General features: G+C 35.9%; 1 protein-coding gene across 1 annotated transcript in view; it reads right to left on the bottom strand.

The window, feature by feature from the left end:
• The window catches only part of SPATA48 (spermatogenesis associated 48), a 65109-nt gene that overhangs the window by 24621 nt on the left and 18275 nt on the right, over positions 1-22213 (bottom strand). Inside the window, exons 3-4 of the mRNA XM_023231999.2 lie at positions 5473-5549; positions 1028-1166 (exon numbers count right to left, since the gene is read on the bottom strand). Coding sequence (XP_023087767.1) covers positions 1028-1166; positions 5473-5549 — 216 coding nt within the window. The remainder of the gene's footprint in view (positions 1-1027; positions 1167-5472; positions 5550-22213) is intronic.

Raw genomic sequence — 22213 nt, 5'->3', positions numbered from 1 at the left:
AATCAATGGAAGTAGAAGGTACTTTGCAAGCACAAAGCTGAGACATCTAATCCAGTGTTGAGAGGTCAAAAGTGAGGGCTACAATAAGACCTGAAGAATTCTTGAGATTCACCTGGCATAAATAGGGAGAGTGATGAAGGCAGTGGAACACTCTTTGCAAAGCACACAACCTGGAAAAGAGCATGGCAGACTTGAGACTTGAGAGAAGCTCAGCAGAGATAGGACAGAGAACAGTGAGGAGTGATGTTTGGCCAATAAAGTGGAACAGTAAGAAGACAAGAATGGGACAGGGATGATGCTAAGGAGGGAGCCATGGACAAATATTGGAGAATTGGGTCTGTGTCATGTCAAGGAGTATGGATTTTTTTTTTTTTTTTTAATAAAAAGCGATGGGTTTAATCAGTGGAGTAACACAAACAGATTCACACATGAGGAAAAGTTCTCTGGCTATGGCATAGATATGATAATTCATGTGATAAATTCTTCTTGATACTCAGAAATGAAAAGAATGAGTGTCACTACTGAAAAATTGGTATGCTTTGTTTTATCACATAATAAGTGATAACATCAGATAGCAATCTATGGATCTTCTCTTTTTGCCATGAAAGGTACAGAGCTAAGATCTAGATCCTGTGTGAAGAACCATCTTCAGCATAGGTTATCTGGTAAAATTATTTCTGTCTTCTTCATTATTTACTCATTCTCTTGCAATTCCAGAAATAAACACAGTCATTGCAAATGACTTTTGAGAAAGAAGTAGTCTTTATATAATCAATAAAAGTTTTAAATATTGAAAATATCAAAGTATTTGCAGTCATCAATAACTTGTACGATTACGGAAATTTCAACTCCATACATATGTGTGTGTGCATATGTTTGCATGTGTATATATATATTTACCTATCTTACATAAATTTACTTCCTTATGTATTGTTAACAATAAGATAAGTATTATTTTGACTTAAAGTTTTGGAACTCATTTCAGTAACAATGAGAAATATATTATTGCTCAGAGAAGTCTGCTGACCTGAGTTATTGCTGGCAACCCTTTGTATCTTTTCAGAGTAAAACACTGTGAGATGGGGTCAGCGGCTTTTTCCAATGTTGTTTCTTCTGGAACAAGTTTTGGTGGTAGCATCTTATCCCAAGGAACATCTTCATAAGCTCTATGAAGTTATTAAATAGAAACATCTTATGAAAAGCGTATTCAATTGGTGAAGTTTATAACAATATTATATTGTGATAAGAAGAATCTGAAGATGATGCCGAGGACCCCTGCCCCTTGGTGTGCATACCATATATAATTACCTCCCCTGGACAGTAGGCAGAACAAGTGATTATGAGGAGATAGTACTCCTGTGTTATGTGATTTTGTATGCCTCAAGAGATTGGCACATGTAGTAAAGGTCCCTAATTGGTTGAATTTGAGTTAATCAAATGGTGGGATTGTCCTGAATAGGCCCAATCTAAGCAAGCAAGCTCCAAAAAGAGACACGAAACAGCAACACATGCTCTTTGTTTTCCCTTGAAGAAACAAATATCAGTCCTACAGCCACAATGAATGGAATTCTGTCAACAACCTGAATGATCTTGGAAGATGAGAACCCAGTCTCAGCTGACACCTTGATTCCAGCTTTAGGGAACCCTAAACAGTGAACCCAGTTGGAACATGCCTAAACTTCTGACCTACAGGACTGCCAGATAACAAAAGCTACTAAATTCCTGCAGTCTGTCACACAGAAATAGAAAACTTACATACATCTTACAGTTTCCAAAAAAAAATGCTCATTTGACCTTCAGAGAATACCATTAATTTACAAATAAACTATGGCTTAGAAAACTGATTTCCTTTGCTTACGGTCAACTATTGGTCAAAGTCAGGACTCAAATCCACATAATCCGCATAAGATTCAGCAGCATTCCCACTATTCCACACTAATGCAGCCAAATTGCACAAGTTTTTTTAGCATGGTTGAAGGGCTTCAGCCATCCTATGAAATGCAATTATTTCACACACACACACACACACACACACACACACACACACACACACAAATATGGGGATCTTTGGAGTTTTGAAAGTTGTTCTTTTTCACAGGCATATATGACAGACACGGTGAAATCAATTCCAATTTGATCCTGAGTGAAAACCATACAACCCGCATTCTAAAGACTATATTATGACAAGATGGATGGATCCCCAGACCTTCTCCTGCCCTATCCACACTTAGTGCAAAACTTGATCTTTCCATTCTCTGGACAAGGCATACCCTTCCAAAAAATCCCCTGTCAGTCAAGTCATTTTTAAAAGAATTATCAGTGATTCTCACTTCCTCAACACATATTTGTTCATAGTTGACTATATTTCAAGTCTTGTGCGAGGTGTTTGTGATACAAGAGTGAACAAGAACCAATACAAAAATTGTCTCTACCACATAGGAATGCTGTGAAAATTAAAAAACATAATATTGGAAAAGTTAAATAGATCAGTGATGAGTCCATAGTGTTTTTGTTGTGTGTGAACACATTTTGAACTTACTTATCTTCAAATTAGTGTCATAGAAGTACTAAACATAACAAGATATTTTAAATCATAACAAAGTCTTAAATGTTTTCTAACATATCTGACTAGCATTGTATGTAAGAAATTAATCCGTGAGTTCAATGAAAGCTTAAAAGATACCTCACTGTTTGAGCCTCTGATAAATTTCATAAATATTTTATGGAATTTTCCATGAAGGTAATAAACTTTTCCCCAAGGACATTTTTATGTTTAAATATAAGCTACTTAATACAATGATTTGATACTTTGTCTTATAATAAAACTTTTCCATTCTGAGTGAAGTATCATGTCCTTAATCAAAATATTAACTGTTTCTGAGATGATCACAGAAATTTTTAAAATTAAAATCAAGATAAGAATACAATGGGAAATAAACCCAAAAGTGAGAGAGGAATTTAGGGGCCATTTAGTCATCAACCTTCATTTTTAAGATGAGAAAATTGAGACGAAAAAGAATGGAGGATGCCAAAGTCCCATATTCAGCAAGCAGGTATGTTTTGAGCCCTAGAGTTGGATCCAAGTTGGCTAATGAACAAGGCTTTTTTCTCATGTTGTTCTAACACTTTGAAATCCAACTTTGTATCATGTTTTAAAATGTTTTTATAACACTCCATGCCTACTACATAACACATGTAGTAGGCATTCATACATGTGTTTCATGACACTATGTTTGGTCATGGGTATACTTTCAATTTGAATGAGAAAAAAATGAAGTTGAAATGTGAAGGCTGTCTGAAGTGTTCAAAACATGTGAAGAAAAAAGAGTGGGCAGACATGAAGCGCTTTGAGGTCCACACGTGTTGTCATTTTTTAATTCTTTTTGCTGCCTCTCTTTCCCTCTTCATCAATTTCTCTGTGCCATGCCATGTGTTTTGGCCTTCACTCTATCACTCTGCTGAATTCTAAATCCACTAGTCAGCCCCATTATCCATTCTCGGGCCTCATCCCACTTGACCTATTTACATTATGTGAATAGGTTTTCATTACTCTTTCCTGAACACATCCTCAATATGCCTTCCAGGACCTAGACTCTTCATCTTCCTCCTGCTTTACTGGTTGCTCCTTCTCAGTCTTGATTGCTGGTTTCTCCTCTTTTTTTTCTCTTTTTTAATGAGATGCCAGGACTCAGTGCCCTTTGCCTGTCTGACTACAGTTCTCCTTTAGTGTTCTCATTCAGTGCCATGGCTTTACATACCTTTCTATAAGCTATGACACCCGGGTTGATTTCTGTAGCCCAGGCATCTGCTTCAAACCTCAAATCCACATTTCACACTGCCTACTTGACATATCCACTTGGATGTCTAATGAACATCTTTATACTCAATGTATGTAAAACTGACTTCTCCACTACCTTCACCTTGTTATGAAATGGCAATCTCAGTACATCCAGCTGCATAGGCCAAAGTCTTAGAATCATTTTTGAGTCCTCTTTTTTCCAGATTCATCACAATCAGAAAATTGTGTTGGCTCTACATTCAACATACATCCAGAACTCAATCGTTGCTTACAAATTTTTCTGCCAGCACTCTCCCCTAGGCTACCATTATCTCTATCCTAAATAACAACAATAACCTCCTAACTGGTGTTCCATCTTCTCTCCCCTGCAAAAATCCACTTTGAACACAGCAGCCACCATGATTATTACCTTCATGTATAAGTCTGATCTTTCCACTTCTCTCCTAAAGCCTCATGTCACTCAGAATGACAGTCCTGGTAATTACAATTGCTTAAAGTATCCCACAAGATCTGGTTCCTAGCACTTCTCTGACCTCTCCTTTTGCTACTCCCTCCTCTTACCCTACTGTTATCCTACTCCAGGCACCCTCGCCTTTTGTTCTTCCTTAACATCTTAAGCACACTTCTGACTTGGGCTTTTGCTCTATATTCCCTCTTCGGGGAATAGAATCACTCCAAGTCTCTGCATGGCTGCTCTCTCAACTCCTCCAAATTTCTGCACACCCCTCAGCACCTGGGGAGGCCTCCCCACACCTCCTACTTATTACTGAAGCCTGCTACCCTGTACATGTGGGACTCCAGATCTTGTCCTGTTCTACCTTTTCTTCATAGACTTATCTGTCACTTTCTAAGATATGGTCTATTTACTTTCTTAGTGTATTTGCTTATTATTATCTGTTCTCCTTTTGATATGGTTTGGCTGTGTCCTCACCGAAATCTCACCTTGAATTGTAATAATCCTTACCTGTCTAAGGTGGGGCCAGGTGGAGATAATTGAATCATGGGGACAGTTTCCCTCATACCATTTTCATGGTAGTGAATAAGTCTCACGAGATCTGATGGTTTTATACATGGGAGTTCCCCTGCACAGGCTCTCTTGACTGCCACCATGTAAGATGTAACTTTGCTCCTCCTTGCCTTCTGCCATGATTGTAAGGCCTCCTCAGCCATGTGGAACTGTGTCAATTAAACCTCTTTCCTTTATAAATTACCCAGTCTCGGGTATGTCTTTATTAGCAGTATGGAAACAGACCAATACACCTTTATAATGAGAGATCCTGAGAGCAGAGATCTTTGCCTACTCACTGATGTAGCTCATAGTTTAAGACATAGATTCATAATAGGTACCCAATGTATTTGTTGACTGAGTCAATGAATTCTCCCCTTTAAACTTTCTCTGTCTTGGCTTTCTAGGATACAGTACTCTTATCCCCCCTCTCTCTCTCTTTGACCATTTACTGTCTGTTTTTGGTTTTATTCTTCCATCAAGCATAGGTGTGCCTTAAGACTCTTCCTTCAATGTTTATTTTAGCAATCAATATAAGTAAATGTCTGTGTTTGATGTTCTCTGGGTCACTCATAAGATCCAGGATATTGTAGACATAAAGAGGATGTGTCATGAAGGAAAAAGAAATATATTCCAAAATCAAAATTCCACTGGGAAAACTGCTTACTTTTGTGTAGAGGACTTGTAAAATGAGTCCTTTGCATTGCATTTCTTGTTTGTTTGAATAAGTGGTTCACCTTCATCCTAGAAGGCATGAAAGATAAGTTAAAAGAGACCAAATATAAATGAAAATTGCTATTGTTTTCTAGTCCTCATGTTTTCTTTTGGGTTCCTCTTTCTTCATATTTCTTCTTTCACGCACCTCTTGGATTGACCAGATTTAACGCTTCCCTACTCTTCCTCCCCTGTTTAAGGAATTTACATTGTTCTAGTGTCATAATCATTAAATTAAAATTCACGAAAAGTATATTAAAGTTAATGGAAAGCGAGAATTTAAGAGAAAGCTCTTGAATTGGAAACATTCATAAATACTTAGTTTTAGCACAATGTAATTAAAACATTTTTAAAACATATTGTCTTTTCTTTTATAACATAAGGAGATTAGTTATGAGATACTTTTCTCTATCTTCCAGTTATTTTATCAAAATTAATTAATCATTGTTATAATAATTATTATCTTCAATGGTTACTATTTATTTTAATTTTCAATGATATTTTATCAATTATTTGCCTCCTTTTGCTTTTTTATTATACTTGTTTTTTCTCCCCTAGGAACTTGGTTCCATTTTCTTTTTGCTGAAGTTCAATTTTTGCTAATTCTTTCACAAATGTAAACTTTTTCTAGTTCTATGTTTTAATTCACCCTCAGTTTTGAAAAATGTTCTAACTTGGGTTTAGAATTCCAGTTCAATTCTAGTTACGATTTTTTAGTAACAAATTTATCTAATTGATTTTGAAGATGTATTGTTGCTTTTAAAATACACTGAGTTTAATTGTTTGCAGGTATTCTGTTTTTTTCCCCTCTGCTTATTTTTAGGACACTATCTTTGTCTTGGGATTTTTTACAGATTCAATAGAATTCGTTTAGGAGAGGATATATTTTTGTTCATCTGGCTTAGGACTTGTTATACTTCTTCGATTTAACAATTCATGACTTTCATCAATGATTTCTCCATCTTTATCTATTTACTGTCAATGAATTATAATTATTCTCTTCTTTTAGAATTACTATCAGACAAATATTGGACTTTTCATCCTGTGGTTTATGTCTCTTAATTTTTGTATTGCTTTATCTCTGATTTTCGTATGTACCTTCTATTCTACTACTATCAACTTTCATATTTTTAAAATTTACAGATTTTGGGGGTAAATGTGATAATATGATACATTAATATACTCTGTAAAAGTCAAATCAGACTAATTGGAATATCCGTCACTTTAAATATCTATCTTTTCTTTATGCTAGAAACATATGAATTTTTCTCCTCTGGTTATTTTGAAATGTACAACAGATTGTTGTTAACTATAGTCACCCCACTGATATATCAAACATGGTCTTAATTATTGAATCTAACTGTATATTTGTACCCATTCATCAACCTCTCTTTATCCTCCCTCCACACTCCCTTTCTTGGCCTCTGATAATCACCAATCTACTCTCTATCTTCATGAGATCCACCATTTTAGCTTTCATATATCAGTGGGAACAAGCAATATTTGTCTTATGTAGTTGGCTTATTTCATTTAACATAATGACCTCCAGTTCCATCCGTGTTGGTACAAATGACAGAATTTTATTCTCTTTTATGGCTGAATAATATTCCATTGTGTGTATATACCACATTTTCTCTACCCATTCATCCACTGATGGACACTTAGGTTGAGTTCACATTTTGCCTAATGCGAACAGGGCTGCAATAAACATGGGAATGCAGATATCTTTTTGATATATTGTTTTCCTTTCTTTTGGATATATACTCAGTGGTGGAATCACTTAATCATACAGTATTTCTAGTTTTAGCTTTTTGAGGAACCTCCATACTGTTTTCCATAGTGGCTGTACTAATTTATATTTCTACCAACAGTGAATGAAGGTTTTCCTTTCTCCATATCCTCACCAGCATTTGTTATTCCCTGACTTTTTGATAAAAGACATTTTAACTGGTGTGAGATGATATCTCATTGTGGTTTTGATGTGTATTTCTCTGATTGGTGATGTTGAGCATTTTTTCACATACCTGTTGATTATTTTTATGCCTTATTCTGAAAAATGTCTAGTCATATCTTTTGCCCCTTTTTAATCAGTATATATATAGCAAAAGATATGAATAGACATTTTTCAGAATAAGACATAAGACATATATATATATATATATGTATATGTATATATACACATAGCTATAGAGTTGTTTGAGGTCCTTATACACATTCTGGCTATTAATCCTTTGTCAGATGGGTAGTTTGCAAATATTTTCCCCATTCTGTGAGTAGTCTCTTCACTTCTTCTTCTTCTTTTTTTTTTTTTTTTTTTTTTTTTTTTTTTTTTTTTTTTTTTTTGCTGTACAGAGCTTTTTAGCTTGATGTAGTCCCATTTTTTCTATTTTTACTTTTGTTGACTGTGCTTTTGAGGTCTTAAACAAAATATATTTGACCAGACCAATGTCCTAGATCATTTCTTCATGTCTTTTTTCTAATAGTTTCAGAGCTTCAGATCTTAGACTTAAATGTTTAACCCATTTTGACTTGATTTTTGTGTATTGTGAGAGGTAGGGGTCTAGTTTCATTCTTGTGCTGATGGCTATACAGTTTCCCCAGCACCATTTATGGAAAAGACTGTCCTTTTCCCATTGTGTATTCCTGGAGCCTTTGCTGAAGATGAGTTGGTTGTAATTGTGTGTCTTTTTATCTGGGTTCCCTAATCTGTTCCATTAGTCTCTGTGTCTGTTTTTATACTAGTACCATGCTGGTTTGGTTACTATAGCTTTGTGGTATATTTTGAAGTCAGGAAGTGTGATGTCTCTAGCTTTCTTATTTTGCACAGCATTGCTTTGGCTATTCCAGGTCTTTTGTGTTTTCGTATAAATTTAGTATTTTTTTTACTATTCCTATGAAGAATTAACTTTTCTGTTTATGATTTCCTTTTTCACTTTTTTCTACTTTGTGTTTAAACCTGTTCATCATATATTTTTAAAAATTCATCAAAGACATATCTAGCAAAATAATTTTCTCCTTTATTCCATTAGCATGTTAAATTACATTGATTAATTTTTAATGGTAAGTGAATATTTCCATTCCTGAGATAAAGTTTACTTGATTATATTTTTCTATAAATTTTTTTATTTGCTTTGTAAAGATGTTTGTGTTTGTGTATGTGAGAAATATTAATCTACGATTTCCTCTATTTTTTGTAAAATCTTTGTCTAATTTTGTTGTATGAGGTAAAGTTAGACTCCTAAAATTGTTGGAGAAGTACTCCCTCTTTTATTTTCTGAAATAACCTACATAAGATTGGTGGTTGTTTCCTAGAATGTCTGATAATATTTATCAGTAAAACTATCTAGGCCTGAAGTTTTCACTGTGGTAAGTCTTTTGATTAAAAAAAAAAGAACTCCATATATTTTATAAATATATATATATGCATTTATCATATTCTATTTTATCTAGTATTAATTTTGTTAACTTGTATTTTTAAAGATTTTGTTCATTTCGTCTAAGTGCCAAAAGAACTGGCACATAGAAGTTTGTAATATTCCCTTATCTTTTTTTAGGATCTGTAATTTTTTATATTGGTAATATGTATTCTCTTTCTTTGATCAGACTAACAATAAGTTTATCACTTTTGTTAATGCTTTCAAAGCAAAACCTTTGGGCTTTTAAAACATTTAATTGCAAAATAAATGTATATATTCAAGGTGTTCAACATGATGATTCGATACATGTATACATTGTGTAATGATTACCACAGTCAAGTTAATTAACACATCTGTCATCACCCATTGTTATCATTTGTGTGTGTGTATGTGTATATGTGGTGAGGATGCCAAAAATCTGTTTTCTTGTCATATTTCAAGTAAAAAATACAGTATTACTAACTACAGTCCCCACACTGTATCTCTGGAACTAATTCATCTTAAAACTGAAAGTTTATACACTTATGACCAATATCTCTCATTTTCTCCACCTCTCAGCTCCTGGAAACCCACCATTCTACTATTTGCTTCTATAAGCTTGACTTTTTAAGATTCCACATGTAAGTAAAATCATGCAATATTTTTGTTTCTGTGCCTGGTTTATTTCACTCACAATGTCCTTCAGGTTCATCCGTGTTGTGGCAAATGGCAGGTTCTTTTTCTTTTTATGGCTGAATAATATTATAATATTATAAATATACACACACACATACCCCGACACAGACATGCCATATTTTCTTTATCCATTCATTTGTCTATGGACACTTACATAGGAAATAACTTTTGACTTTTCAAATTTTTTCTCTTGTGTATCTATCCTCCATTTCACAATTTCTATTATCATTTTTTAATTTTCTTCCTTCTTAGTTTTGGTTTAATTTAATCATTTTTCTAGTTTCTTTTCTTTTTCTTTTCTTTTTTTTTTTTTTTTTTTTTTTTTTTGAGACCTAGTCTCACTCTGTTGCCCAGGCTGGAGTGCTGTGGTGTGATCTCGGCTCACTGCAATCTGCACCTCCTGGGTTCAAGTGATTCTTGTGCCTCAGCCTCCCAAGTAGCTGCAATTACAGGCGCCCACCACCGTGCCTGGCTAATGTTTGTATTTTTAGTAGAGACGGGGTTTCATCATGTTGACCAGGCTGGTCTTGAACTCCCGAACTCAAGTGATCCACCCACCTCGGCCTCCCAAAGTTCTGGGATTACAGGCGTGAGCCACCACACCTAGCCTCTAGTTTCTTAATATTAAAACATTATCATTAATTTCAGATCTTTCTTGTCTTCTAAGATAAGCAAATAAGGCTAATTTTTCTTCTTAGCAGAGTTTTAACTGCATTATAAAAAATTTGATATATTTTATTTTGTGCTAAGTTTAAATATTTTCTAATTTGTCTTGTGGCTTCTTCTTTGACCTGTAGTTTATTTAGAAGTGTGTTTAATTTTAAAAGATTTGATATTTTCCTAGATGTCTTATGATCATTGATTTTTAATTTGACTCTGTGGTGGCTAGAGAACATATGTGGGATAAATTCAATACTTTTAAATGTATTAAGACTTGTTTTTTGTCCCCACATATCATCTATAGTAGTAAATATACTACATGCATTTGAAAAGAATATTTAGTGTTTGTTTGGTGTAGTGTTCTATAAATACCAACTACCTGGAAGTGATTGACATGTTGTTTAGATCTATGTATTTACTAGTTGTTTTGTCCAGCTGCTTCATCAAGTAGACAAAGATGTTAAAACCCCCTAAGGTGATCAGTGGAATTGTGTATCTCTTCTTTTTGGGTCTGTTTATTTTTGCCTCACGTATTTGGAACCTTTGTTACTAGATGCATATACCTTTAGGATTGTTAGGTTTTCTTGACAAATTAACTGTTTTGTAACTAAGGCATAACTCTCTTTATGTCTTGTAACACCCTTTGTCATGAAGCCTATTTAATCTGATCTCAAAATAGCCACTACAACCTATTTATATTTTATTTACATTGCATGTATTTTTCATTGACTTACTTTCAATGGATTTGTATCTTTATATATCTCAAGTATGCCTCTTGTAAGTAGAATATAGCTGTGTCTTTATTATCTATTCTGACAATATCTGCCTTATAATTGGAATGTTTAGTATATTGCCATTAATGTAATTAATGTAATTATGATATATTTAGATTAAGTGTAGCATTTTATTACTGGCTTCTGGAAAACCCTACATTTCAACTTCTCTGTTCCTTTTTATCCCTGCCTTTTTGGGAATTATTTAAATTTGTCTTTTTGCTTTTTTAGAATTCCAACTTAAGCCATCAATTGACTCTTTAACTATACTTCTTTACATTGCATTTTAGGGACTCCTTTAGAGAAAACATTGTGCATCTTTAACTCTCCACACTTCACTTAGAGTTAACATACCACTTCACATAACATGTACAAACATTGCAACCTTATGTTAATTTATCATATGCTTTCATCTCTTACTCTGCAGTTGTCATACATACATTCAGAGGACAATGTTATACTTTTATTTAAAATAATCATATGAACCTTAAATAAAAGGAAAAAAATAATAGTTTGTTAGGCAGGATTTCTTTTAGTGTACACTTGTTGGCAATAAATTTCCTTCATTTCCTTTACCTGAATTTTTTAATCATTTTAATACATTCATATTTAAACCCCCAAATATATCCATGTTCAAATCCCTGGAACCTGTGAATATGTTACTATTAAAAAAGAAAAGCCGGGTGCCACGGCTCCTGCCTGTAATCCTAGCAATTTGGGAAGCCGAGGCCACAGGATCACCTGAGATTAGGAGTTCAAGGCCAGCCTGGTTAACATGGTGAAGCTCCCTACAGAAATACAAAAATTAGCTGGGCATGATGGTGAGTGCCTGTAATCCCAGCTACTCAGGAGACTGAGGCAGAAGAATTGCTTGAACTTGGGAGGTGGAGGTTGCAGTGAGCTGAGATAATGCCATTACACTCCAGCCTGGGTGACAGAGCGAGGTGCCGTCAAAAAAAAAAAAAAAAAAAAAAAAAAAAAACCTTAGATAAATTAAATGTAGCAGTGTTTAATTGGGCAGAAAAGAAAGATTCGTGAACAAGGTAGCACTCAACACAAAAGCCGTTCAGAGAGTTCCACTACAAAATGTGGGCAGGGAATATTTATAGCCAGGAAACAGAAGTGACATACAAAAATAGTCTACATGGTTACAGTTCCGGGTTTGCCTTAGTTTAACATGTTTTGCTGGTTTGCAGCCTGTGATTGGCTGAAAGCTTGGCTGCTATGATTGGCTGCAACACAGCTGCATATTGTAAGAATTTACTCACAAGTTGTTAGGTTGCAGTTGGTTCACATATAATTTATATTACAGTTTATTACATACGTAGGTTAGTTTCAGGCCAAATCTAATTTAATTTAACAATTATTCTCTTTTGCTCAGCCAGTCAATTTTGAGAGAGTGACCAAAACTTAGCACTGACACTCCTTTCTGCTACCTTCATAATGGACTTGTTTGATGTCTGCATAGAATTCACAATTCATTATATGAAATTAGTTGGATGATTATGTTTTCCTCGTGTTTTTGTTACTCTAACTGTAATGAGATCTTTTGATGGACAAAGGATGGCCACAAATGAGCATTTATGATTCTTTTTTTTTTTTTTTTTTTTTTTTTTAGACGGAGTCTCGCTCTGTCGCCCAGGCTGGAGTGCAGTGGCCCGATCTCAGCTCACTGCAAGCTCCGCCTCCCAGGTTTACGCCATTCTCCTGCCTCAGCCTCCGGAGTAGCTGGGACTACAGGCGCCCGCCATCTCGCCCGGCTAGTTTTTTGTATTAAGGGATATAACACACAAAGGAGAACACTATAATGGCTATCGGGAGGATAATATAAAGAAAGAGGGGAAATACACTATTTAACAGGAATCTCTGCGAACTAAACTCATCAGAACAAACAATTCAAAATTCAAGCAATAAAGACAGTTCAGCAGTATTTAAGTCTTTTTTTTTTTTTTTTTTTTGAGGCGGAGTCTTGCTCTGTCGCCCGGACTGGAGTGCAGTGGCCGGATCTCAGCTCACTGCAAGCTCCGCCTCCCGGGTTTACGCCATTCTCCTGCCTCAGCCTCCCGAGTAGCTGGGACTACAGGCGCCTGCCACCTCGCCTGGCTAGTTTTTTTGTATTTTTTAGTAGAGACGGGGTTTCACGGTGTTAGCCAGGATGGTCTCGATCTCCTGACCTCGTGATCCGCCCGTCTCGGCCTCCCAAAGTGCTGGGATTACAGGCTTGAGCCACCGCGCCAGGCCTGTATTTAAGTCTTAGTGGTCATAGTCTGTGTTTGGGGTGGAGTGGCAATTAAGAACTACAGTGTGCCATAAAATGGTCTGATTTAAAGAGATATCTATTTTTGTAGTTAGCCTGGTAATATCAATCATAGTAATCTGTAGATGATTAAATGGAGCATAGAGATGAGAAAATCTTAGACTAGCCAGCCTTGCCAGCCACCATTCATGACGCCTGCAAACCAGCTGTTCGCTACTCCCATAAACACAGCATGTGTTTCTTTCCCCTGAGAAATGTCCCTGGTGCATTCAGTGGTAGTGTCTGCAGGAATAGCAGTGTTGGCTACCTTTTAAATTAAGCTTTCTGGCCGGGCGCGGTGGCTCAAGCCTGTAATCCCAGCACTTTGGGAGGCCGAGACGGGTGGATCACGAGGTCAGGAGATCGAGACAATCCTGGCCTACACGGTGAAACCCCGTCTCTATTAAAAAAAAAATACAAAAAACTAGCCGGGCGAGATGGCGGGCGCCTGTAGTCCCAGCTACTCGGGAGGCTGAGGCAGGAGAATGGCGTAAACCCGGGAGGCAGAGCTTGCAGTGAGCCGAGATCACGCCACTGCACTCCAGCCTGGGCGACAGAGCGAGACTCCGTCTCAAAAAAAAAAAAAAAAAAAAAAAAAAAAAAAAAAAAAAAAAAAAAAAGCTTTCTGTAGTAGTAAAACCAGGGGGAAGATAAGTGCAGCACTCAGTTCTGTTTAGCACCATATGCAAGATCCCAACATAAGCCAAGAAGAGATCTAACAATGTATGGTGTTCCATTAAGGGTTTTTGCTGAACACAACTTTTTAAAATTCCCCTTCAGGAGAGTGACTTCTTCCCATTTAAACACTGGAAAATATAATTGGCTATAAATTTCAAGATTTTTCCCCAATTTATAGATTACCTTCAAATTCCATACAACTGGCACCATCTACCAACAAGAGTGAGCATCCAGGAACCTCATTAGAAATTTTTCTCAGTGGAAATTAACTTATCTTCATTCCACTTTAAGGTTAGTATTAATTTTGGATATTGATCACTTTGGCCTTTGATTATGGAAGGTATTATTGAAACTTTCAGAGAAAGCTATTTGGAAGACAGGAGTGAGCAAGCCCCATTAAGCAAGATATGAACCAGCAAGGAGGCAGAACACAGTAAACAAATTCTCCTCAGACCCAGTGTACCTGCAGGCCCCCAGGAACTGGAAAAGAGGGCCACCTGGTGGTATGTGAGCAGAGGCTAGTTACACTTTTTCACCCATAGGCCTACATAGCTCCTGAGCCAGGTACAGTGAGTAATTTGTTTTCTGTGTGTAGTCCCTTTATAGCATGCTGGAAGGATGCATAACCGTATTCAGTGGAACAAGACTTTACTGGATTTAGCCCAGTGACATCATACAAGCAATTACTTGTACCCCCATAAGTGATCCCCAGATCTTGAGTATTCAATGCCTGGAAGCACAATATACCTTTTGTAGGCATCACTTGGATAGGTTTTTTATATTTGGTAGCCATTCTGTTATTAATTGGAAAGGTCAGAGTATTGTTTTCAATAAGCACAGGAAAGCAAGTAGCAATCATGTCTAGAATATCAATTTCCACTCCTCCTTTGAGGTTTTAGCATGACACTGGTAACACAGACAAGCAGTGGCATTAGTGGAATCGTTTCTTGATTTGGGGGCATTAGCTACAAATCTAACAATTGTTTTGGTTTCTTACTGGAGCATAAGCCTTTGCTAAAGCCATCCACAAATTACAGTCCATGGCTTTTCCTGTAAAGAAAGGGAAGGATTAGGATGGCAGAAATAGGAAAAAGAGGAAAAAGGATAAGGTTTTCGGTTTTCATGATGTCAGAAAAGTCTTGATCTATGGCCTTAGGATAGCTGTCAGTGTCTAGGATGCCATCTGATCCTGGGGAAAAGTTTTCCTGGTCAGGTTTACCTTGAAGTCTCAAACAGGTATACATTTCCAGGAGCTTGGAGGGGCGCTTTTGAGTTGTAAGATGTGAATCCAAGGTTAAGCCTTTGATATTTTACTGCGGCGTGGGAGGCAAGTAGAACTTGGTATAGTCTCTTCCAATGGGGAGAGGACCATGGGTTCAATGAGGTCTCTGATGCCATTTTCAGAAGATTCAATCTCCAGGTTCTGGGTTTTGAAAGCTTTGGTTGTTCTCAGTCTGTGGGTCATGGAAGATCTCCTTTACCTCGTGAAAATACACTTAGACATAATGCATTAGGAGAATGGAAGATACATGAGGTTCTATTATTAAGGGCATATGCCTTCCGGGAACTTATTCCACAAGGAGTGAATTGATGTTTTCAATTGCAAGTGGATTTGATGACCATTAAAGTCGAGGTAATATCTTTGGCCAATGCAATCAAATTGATTCAGTTAACTTTGCCAATTTCAGCTGTAAAATGCCATTTATCTTTTGACCTTTCCAGAAGACAAAGGGTAATAGGGAAAATGGTGATGCCATTGTGTGCATAAGCTTATTCAACTGCTTTCTAAATTGTCCAGTGAAATAGGTTCCTCTGTTGCTGGAAATTTCTCCAGGGATGCTCCATAAAGGAAATACTTTTTAAATAACTTCTTAGTTACCATCATAATATCAGCTTTTGCAGATGGGAAAGCTTCTATCCAGCCAGGTAATGTGTAAATAAATATACTGATATCCCACTGAAAATGACAATTGAATAAAGTCCGATAGTGAAAACACACCACCTGAAGTTTTTATTGTTTTCACAGGATTATGAGTTTGACAAACCAAACATTGGTTATAAGTCATTTTATCATTGTGATAACAGTCACCCCACCAGTGTTTGTTCGTAATTTGGATCATGCTATCTGTTACTTGATGAGTTATAGAGTGAACAGCTTTGTGGAGTGCAGAACTTTTAACAGTGGAAGCTTCAAGGACTCAGGAAGTACCTGAAGGAAGTATTAGGCACCCATCTGAGAGCTCTTTGAGTTCACGTTTAACACTGCATTTACAGCCTTTCAGATATCAATTTTGTTTTTCCAAATCAGGCACACTTAGCAGTTTGTTAAATAGGTCACCACAGGTGAGTTGACTTGGATCAATCTTGTAGAGTTTATTCAAATTGTATATCCTAACAGTTTCAGCACTAGCTGATTTAGCATAGAAATCTGTCAGGGAATTCCTTTGATATTCAGGTTTAGTTTTACAGCTATGACCTTCAATCTTAATAATAGCAGTTCGTGATGATAAGAGGATAGCAGAAAGGAGTGCATTTGCTTGGAGACTGTTTTTAATGGGGCTCCCCCCTCTTTGTTTCTATAACATGTCAAAATCATGGACTACTCCAAAAGCATATAACTATCTGTATAAATGTTCACTGACTTGTCTTTAGCTGTATGTACAAGCTCAGGAGAAACTGACTTATATTGGGTAAGAGTTCTCTTCTGTATTATCATTTCAGGTGATAAGATTATACCCTGCCTGGTATTTTCCGTCTGAGTTTTATAATAAGACCCATCAACAAAAAGTATCAACTCAAGATTATCAAAGAGATTATCTCGCATATGAACATGAGGAGCCACCATTTCTAACACTACACTCACAATTGTGGTCTTCACCTGCATGAAGCAGAGGTAGTAGAGTAGCAGGGTTAGTAAGTTGCAACATTTTAGATGGAAATTAGGAGATAGGAGAAGAATTCCAGAAGATGTTAATCTACTTGCTGACAAATGCAGAGTTTGACTGGAATTTAATATATATTTTTTGCAGTGTGCAAACACTTGCAAGTAAAGCTTGTGTCTTAAAAGCGGCTCAGATGGCGATTCCTCAAGGATCTAGAACTAGAAGTACCATATGACCCAGCCATCCCATTACTGGGTATATACCCAAAGGATTAGAAATCATGCTGCTATAAAGACACATGCAGGCCGGGCGCGGTAGCTCAAGCCTGTAATCCCAGCACTTTGGGAGGCCGAGACAGGCGGATCACGAGGTCAGGAGATCGAGATCATCCTGGCTAACATGGTGAAACCCCATCTCTACTAAAAAATACAAAAAAACTAGCCAGGCGAGGTGGCGGGCGCCTGTAGTCCCAGTTACTCGGGAGGCTGAGGCAGGAGAATGGCGTAAACCTGGGAGGCGGAGCTTGCAGTGAGCTGAGATCCGGCCACTGCACTCCAGCCTGGGCAACAGAGGGAGACTCCATCTCAAAAAAAAAAAAAAAAAAGACACATGCACACGTATGTTTATTGCGGCACTGTTCACAATAGCAAAGACTTGGAATCAACCCAAATGTCCATCAGTGACAGATTGATTTAAGAAAATGTGGCACATATACCCCATGGAATACTATGCAGCCATAAAAAAGGATGAGTGTGTGTCCTTTGTAAGGACATGGATGCAGCAGGAAACCATCATTCTCAGCAAACTATCACAAGAACAGAAAACCAAACACTGCATGTTCTCACTCATAGGTGGGAACTGAACAATGAGATCACTTGGACTCCTGAAGGGGAACATCACACACCGGGGCCTATCATGGGGAGGGGGGCGGGGGGATGGGGGAGGGATTGCATTGGGAGTTATACCTGATGTAAATGACGAGTTGATGGGTGCTGACGAGTTGATGGGTGCAGCACACCAACATGGCACAAGTATACATATGTAACAAACCTGCATGTTATGCACATGTACCCTAGAACTTAAAGTATAATAATAATAATAAAAGAAAAAAAAAGTGGCTCAGATGAAGCTACCAATTTGGCTGCTGCTGCTACCGCTTTTAAACAATTAAAATATGCCTTAGCTACTAAGTCCAATCACAGGCTATAAAATGTGATTGACCTCTATTTTCCTTCACGTGTTTAGGTAAGTACTCCTAATGCCTGAATGTTATTTTCATGAATGAACAGGGTGAAACGTTTAGCATAATTTGGAAGTCCTAAAGCTGAAGACTGTTGTAAGGCTATTTCCATTTGCAGAAAAGCCTGCTCATGGCTGTCTTCTCAAGGTAAAGGCTCTGATACTGAGTTTCTAGTAAGCTAATCCAATGGTGAGGCCGTTAGGGCAAAATGTAGGACCCAGCATCTGTAGTATCCTGCAAGCTCGAGAAAACCTCTTACTGTTTCTTTTAACTGTAGGCCAGGAAAAATTTTGAGTAGTTTTTATTCTCTCAGGCAAGAAGAGAATTGCTTCAACACTCAGGTTACGTCCTACCAAGTAAACAGTTTTTTCTTAAAAACAGAAGTTTTTCCATTAAAACATTGTGATCCTTATGAGGCCAGCAAGTTGCCATAAAAGGGTATTGAATTTCTCCCCTCTACTTAAGAATAGTCTTAGTTATTTCTAATTCTTTGTTTTTATGTATCTATTTTTTAAAGAACTTTTCAAAATCCCACAAAAATACAGTTAGAATATTGATTTAGATGGCATTGAAACTGTTAGGAAGCTCTAAACTTTTTTAGGAAGCTCTAAACTTAAACATTTTAAGTTTCCAGTCCAGAGAATAACATATTTCCTTGTCTGTTTAGGTTTCAGATTTTCTCTCAACACATTTACTAGTTTTGCCATAGGATTCTTGAATATAGTTTCATAGATTTATTACTCAATAGTGAATAGTTTTTGATACAATTTTAAGTGATAGATTAAATGTTTTAAAATTTTCTGTTTCTTGCTGATATTTAGAATATAATAAATGCATTTACGATAATGTTTATTTCTGAAAACCTTATTCAGTTTCTTTATATCATAGTAATTTAACTGTATAGGCTGGAGTCAGTGGCAGATTGCCTGAGCTCAGGAGTTCCAGACCAGCTTGGGCAACATGGGGAGACCCTGTCTCCACAAAAAATACAAAAATTAGCTGGGCATGGTGGTGCATGCCTGTAGTCCCAGCTACCTGGGGGGGCTGAGGCAGGATGATGGCTTGAGCTCGGGAGATTGAGGCTGCAGCGAGCTGTGATCATGCCACTGCACTCCAGCCTGGGTGACGAAGCAAGACTCTGTCTTAAAAATAAAATAAGGTAAAATAAAATGAAAAGTAATTTAACTACATATTTATTTGGATTTTTACATACATAATCATATTATCAAGAATAATCGTATTGTTTAGTCACCTCCAATTTGTATACCATTTTTATGTTTGCTTGATTGGGCTGGCTAAGAACTTCAGTGCTTAGGTGAAAGGAGGAGGAGAAAAGAGGACGTGAAAGAGGACATATTTGCTTGAGACTGATTACAGAGGGGAGGCTTTCAACATTTCACTGTTTAATATTTTTTGATTTGCCTTTTCACAGACTTCCATTATTAATTTAAGGATAATGTTAATCCTATGTATCAAATTTTTTTTCATATCTTGAGATGAGTAAATGACTTGTATTTTAATCAGTTAATACAATGAATCACATTTACCCATTTTCTAAAGTTAAGCAAACCTTACATACCTGAAATAAACCTAACTTTATAATGATGTATTAACCGTTTGTATATTGCTATATTCTAAATGCTATATTCTAGCATCTAATACATCTATAATGATGTATTAACCATTTGTATATTGCTATATTCTAAATGCATATATGCTTTTATTTTTTACCGGGCATCTTTTATTATTGAGTTCTAGTTTAATTTTGTTCCTATCAGAGAACATCTTTCTACAATTTCAGTTCTTTCGATTTCATTTGATTTGTTTGATATTCCAGAATATAATTTATCTCAGTGAATGTTCTGTGTGCCATTGTTATTTATATCAATTAGATCAAGTTAGCTGATTAATGTTTTTCATATGTTCCATATCCCCTGTTATTTCTGTCTACCTTTCCTATAAACTGCTGAGAACAGAGTTTTGAAATATCTACTAACTGTAAATCTGCCTTTCAGTTCTATCAGTTTTTGCTTCAAGTATTTTGAGTTCTGTTATTAGGTGATATACATTTTAAATATATTTTATGTACATTTTATGGATTGATCCCTTTCTTATTGTAAAATATCTGACTCCTTAGTAAAATTTCTTTTTCTGAAATTCAATTTGTCTGGTATTATTACAGTTAATTCTGCATTAATTTGACTAGTTTTTGAATTATATATATTTTTACATCTTACCTTAAACTTTTATTTATATATCACGTGGTTTTCTTGTGGTCAGCATATAGCAGGGTCTTAATTTTTTTTTTTTTGTCACCCAGGCTGGAGTGCAATGGTGCGATCTCAGCTCACTGAAACCTCTGCCTCCCAGGTTCAAGGGATCTCCTGCCTCAGCCTCCTGAGTCGCTGGGATTACAGGCGCCCGCCACTACGTCTGGCTAATTTTTGTATTTTTAGTAGAGACAAGGTTCTACTATGTTAGTCAGGCTGGTCTCGAACTCCTGACCTCAGGTGATCCGCCCGCCTTGGCCTCCCAAAGTGCTGGAATTACAGGCATGAGCCACTGCACCTGGCCAGGTCTTAATTTTTTATCCAACTAACAATTTGTGACTTTTAAGTTCATTATATTAAATTCTGTATAACAGTGGACATAATTTGGTTTAAATCTGTTTTTTTTTTTCTATTTATTTTATCTACTCTATTTTTCTTTTGTGTTACTTTCTTTTGAGTTAGTTAATAATTTTTTTTAATTTTAAAATTTCATTTTATCTCCTATTAGCTTACTACGTATGCTTTAAAAAGTTTTTCTCTTTTCTGTTGTTGTTCTCTCTCTAGGATTTATAGTGTAGATATTTTACAATATACATCTTTAACTCCAGGGTTTACAGGATAATAATATATCATTCCAAAAATAGTGCAAAAAATTTTAAACAGCATATGCTTATTTTCTTTGTTGTCTCTTATACTACTGTCACACAATTTACTTTTTTATATGCTATAAACCTGAAATACATTATTATTAACATTGCTTTAAACAGTGATACTTTAAAGAACTCCAAGATGAAAAATAGTATTTTATATTTACCCATATGTTTACCATTTCTGTTAACCTCAATTTATTTCATTGTGTAAACTTGAATTTTCATATACATTATTTTCTTCTGTCTAAAGAAATTCCTTCAGGTCTACTGGCAGTGCATTCTTTCAGCTTTGTTTTTATAAAAATGTTTCTATTTTGCTTCTAATTTTAAATATTTTTATTGTTAGTTAATATCTTCTTAGTTCCTTTTTATTTATTTTTGTTACTTAAAATATGTGCATTTATTTTCTTCTGGCTTGCACAAACTGACAAAAAGCCAGAAGTCATTCTTACATGTGTTTCTTTGTAAATATCTTTTGTCTAGTTGTTTTTAATTTTTATCACTGTTTTTCAGTAATGTCATTGATGTGTTTTGGGCATAATTTTAAAACATTTTTATACAGATTGAAATTTGTTGAACATTTTGTGTCTTCAGATTTATAATTTTTATCAGCTAGGAACAATTTGTGTCATTGTGTCACCAACCTTTTTTTTCAACTCACTTTTATTCTGAGACTCCAATGCATGTATGTCAGACGTCTTACTAGATACTGTTCCACAGTAACTGATGCTTTATTTTGAAGCTTTATTTTCTCTCTTTTCATTTTGAATAGTTTATGTTGCTATGTATTTATTTTTACTGATCTTTCATCATGAAAGATCTGCTCTGTTCTTAAAACTACCAACTTATCTTTTACTTCAGATGTATTTTTCATGTCTAGAATTCCGTTTGCATCTTCACATCATCCCTTGTTATCATGGTTATGACTGTCTCTATGATCTGAACATATGAAACAGGTTTGTAAGAGCTGTTTGAATACAATAGCTGCTTGGTCCTTTATGTCTATCACTCAGAGGACTGTTATTATTGACTGATTTTTCCCCTATGGGTAATATTTTTCTGCTTCTTTGCATGAAAAGTAGTTTCATTTTATTTTTTAAACTGATAACTTATTTTGGACTTTAAGTTGTTGGTTGGTTGCTGAAAGTTGTTTT

Source organism: Piliocolobus tephrosceles, chromosome 8, assembly GCF_002776525.5.
Source record: "Piliocolobus tephrosceles isolate RC106 chromosome 8, ASM277652v3, whole genome shotgun sequence".
Lineage (NCBI taxonomy): Eukaryota > Metazoa > Chordata > Mammalia > Primates > Cercopithecidae > Piliocolobus > Piliocolobus tephrosceles.
This window is presented reverse-complemented; position numbering and strand designations above follow the sequence as displayed.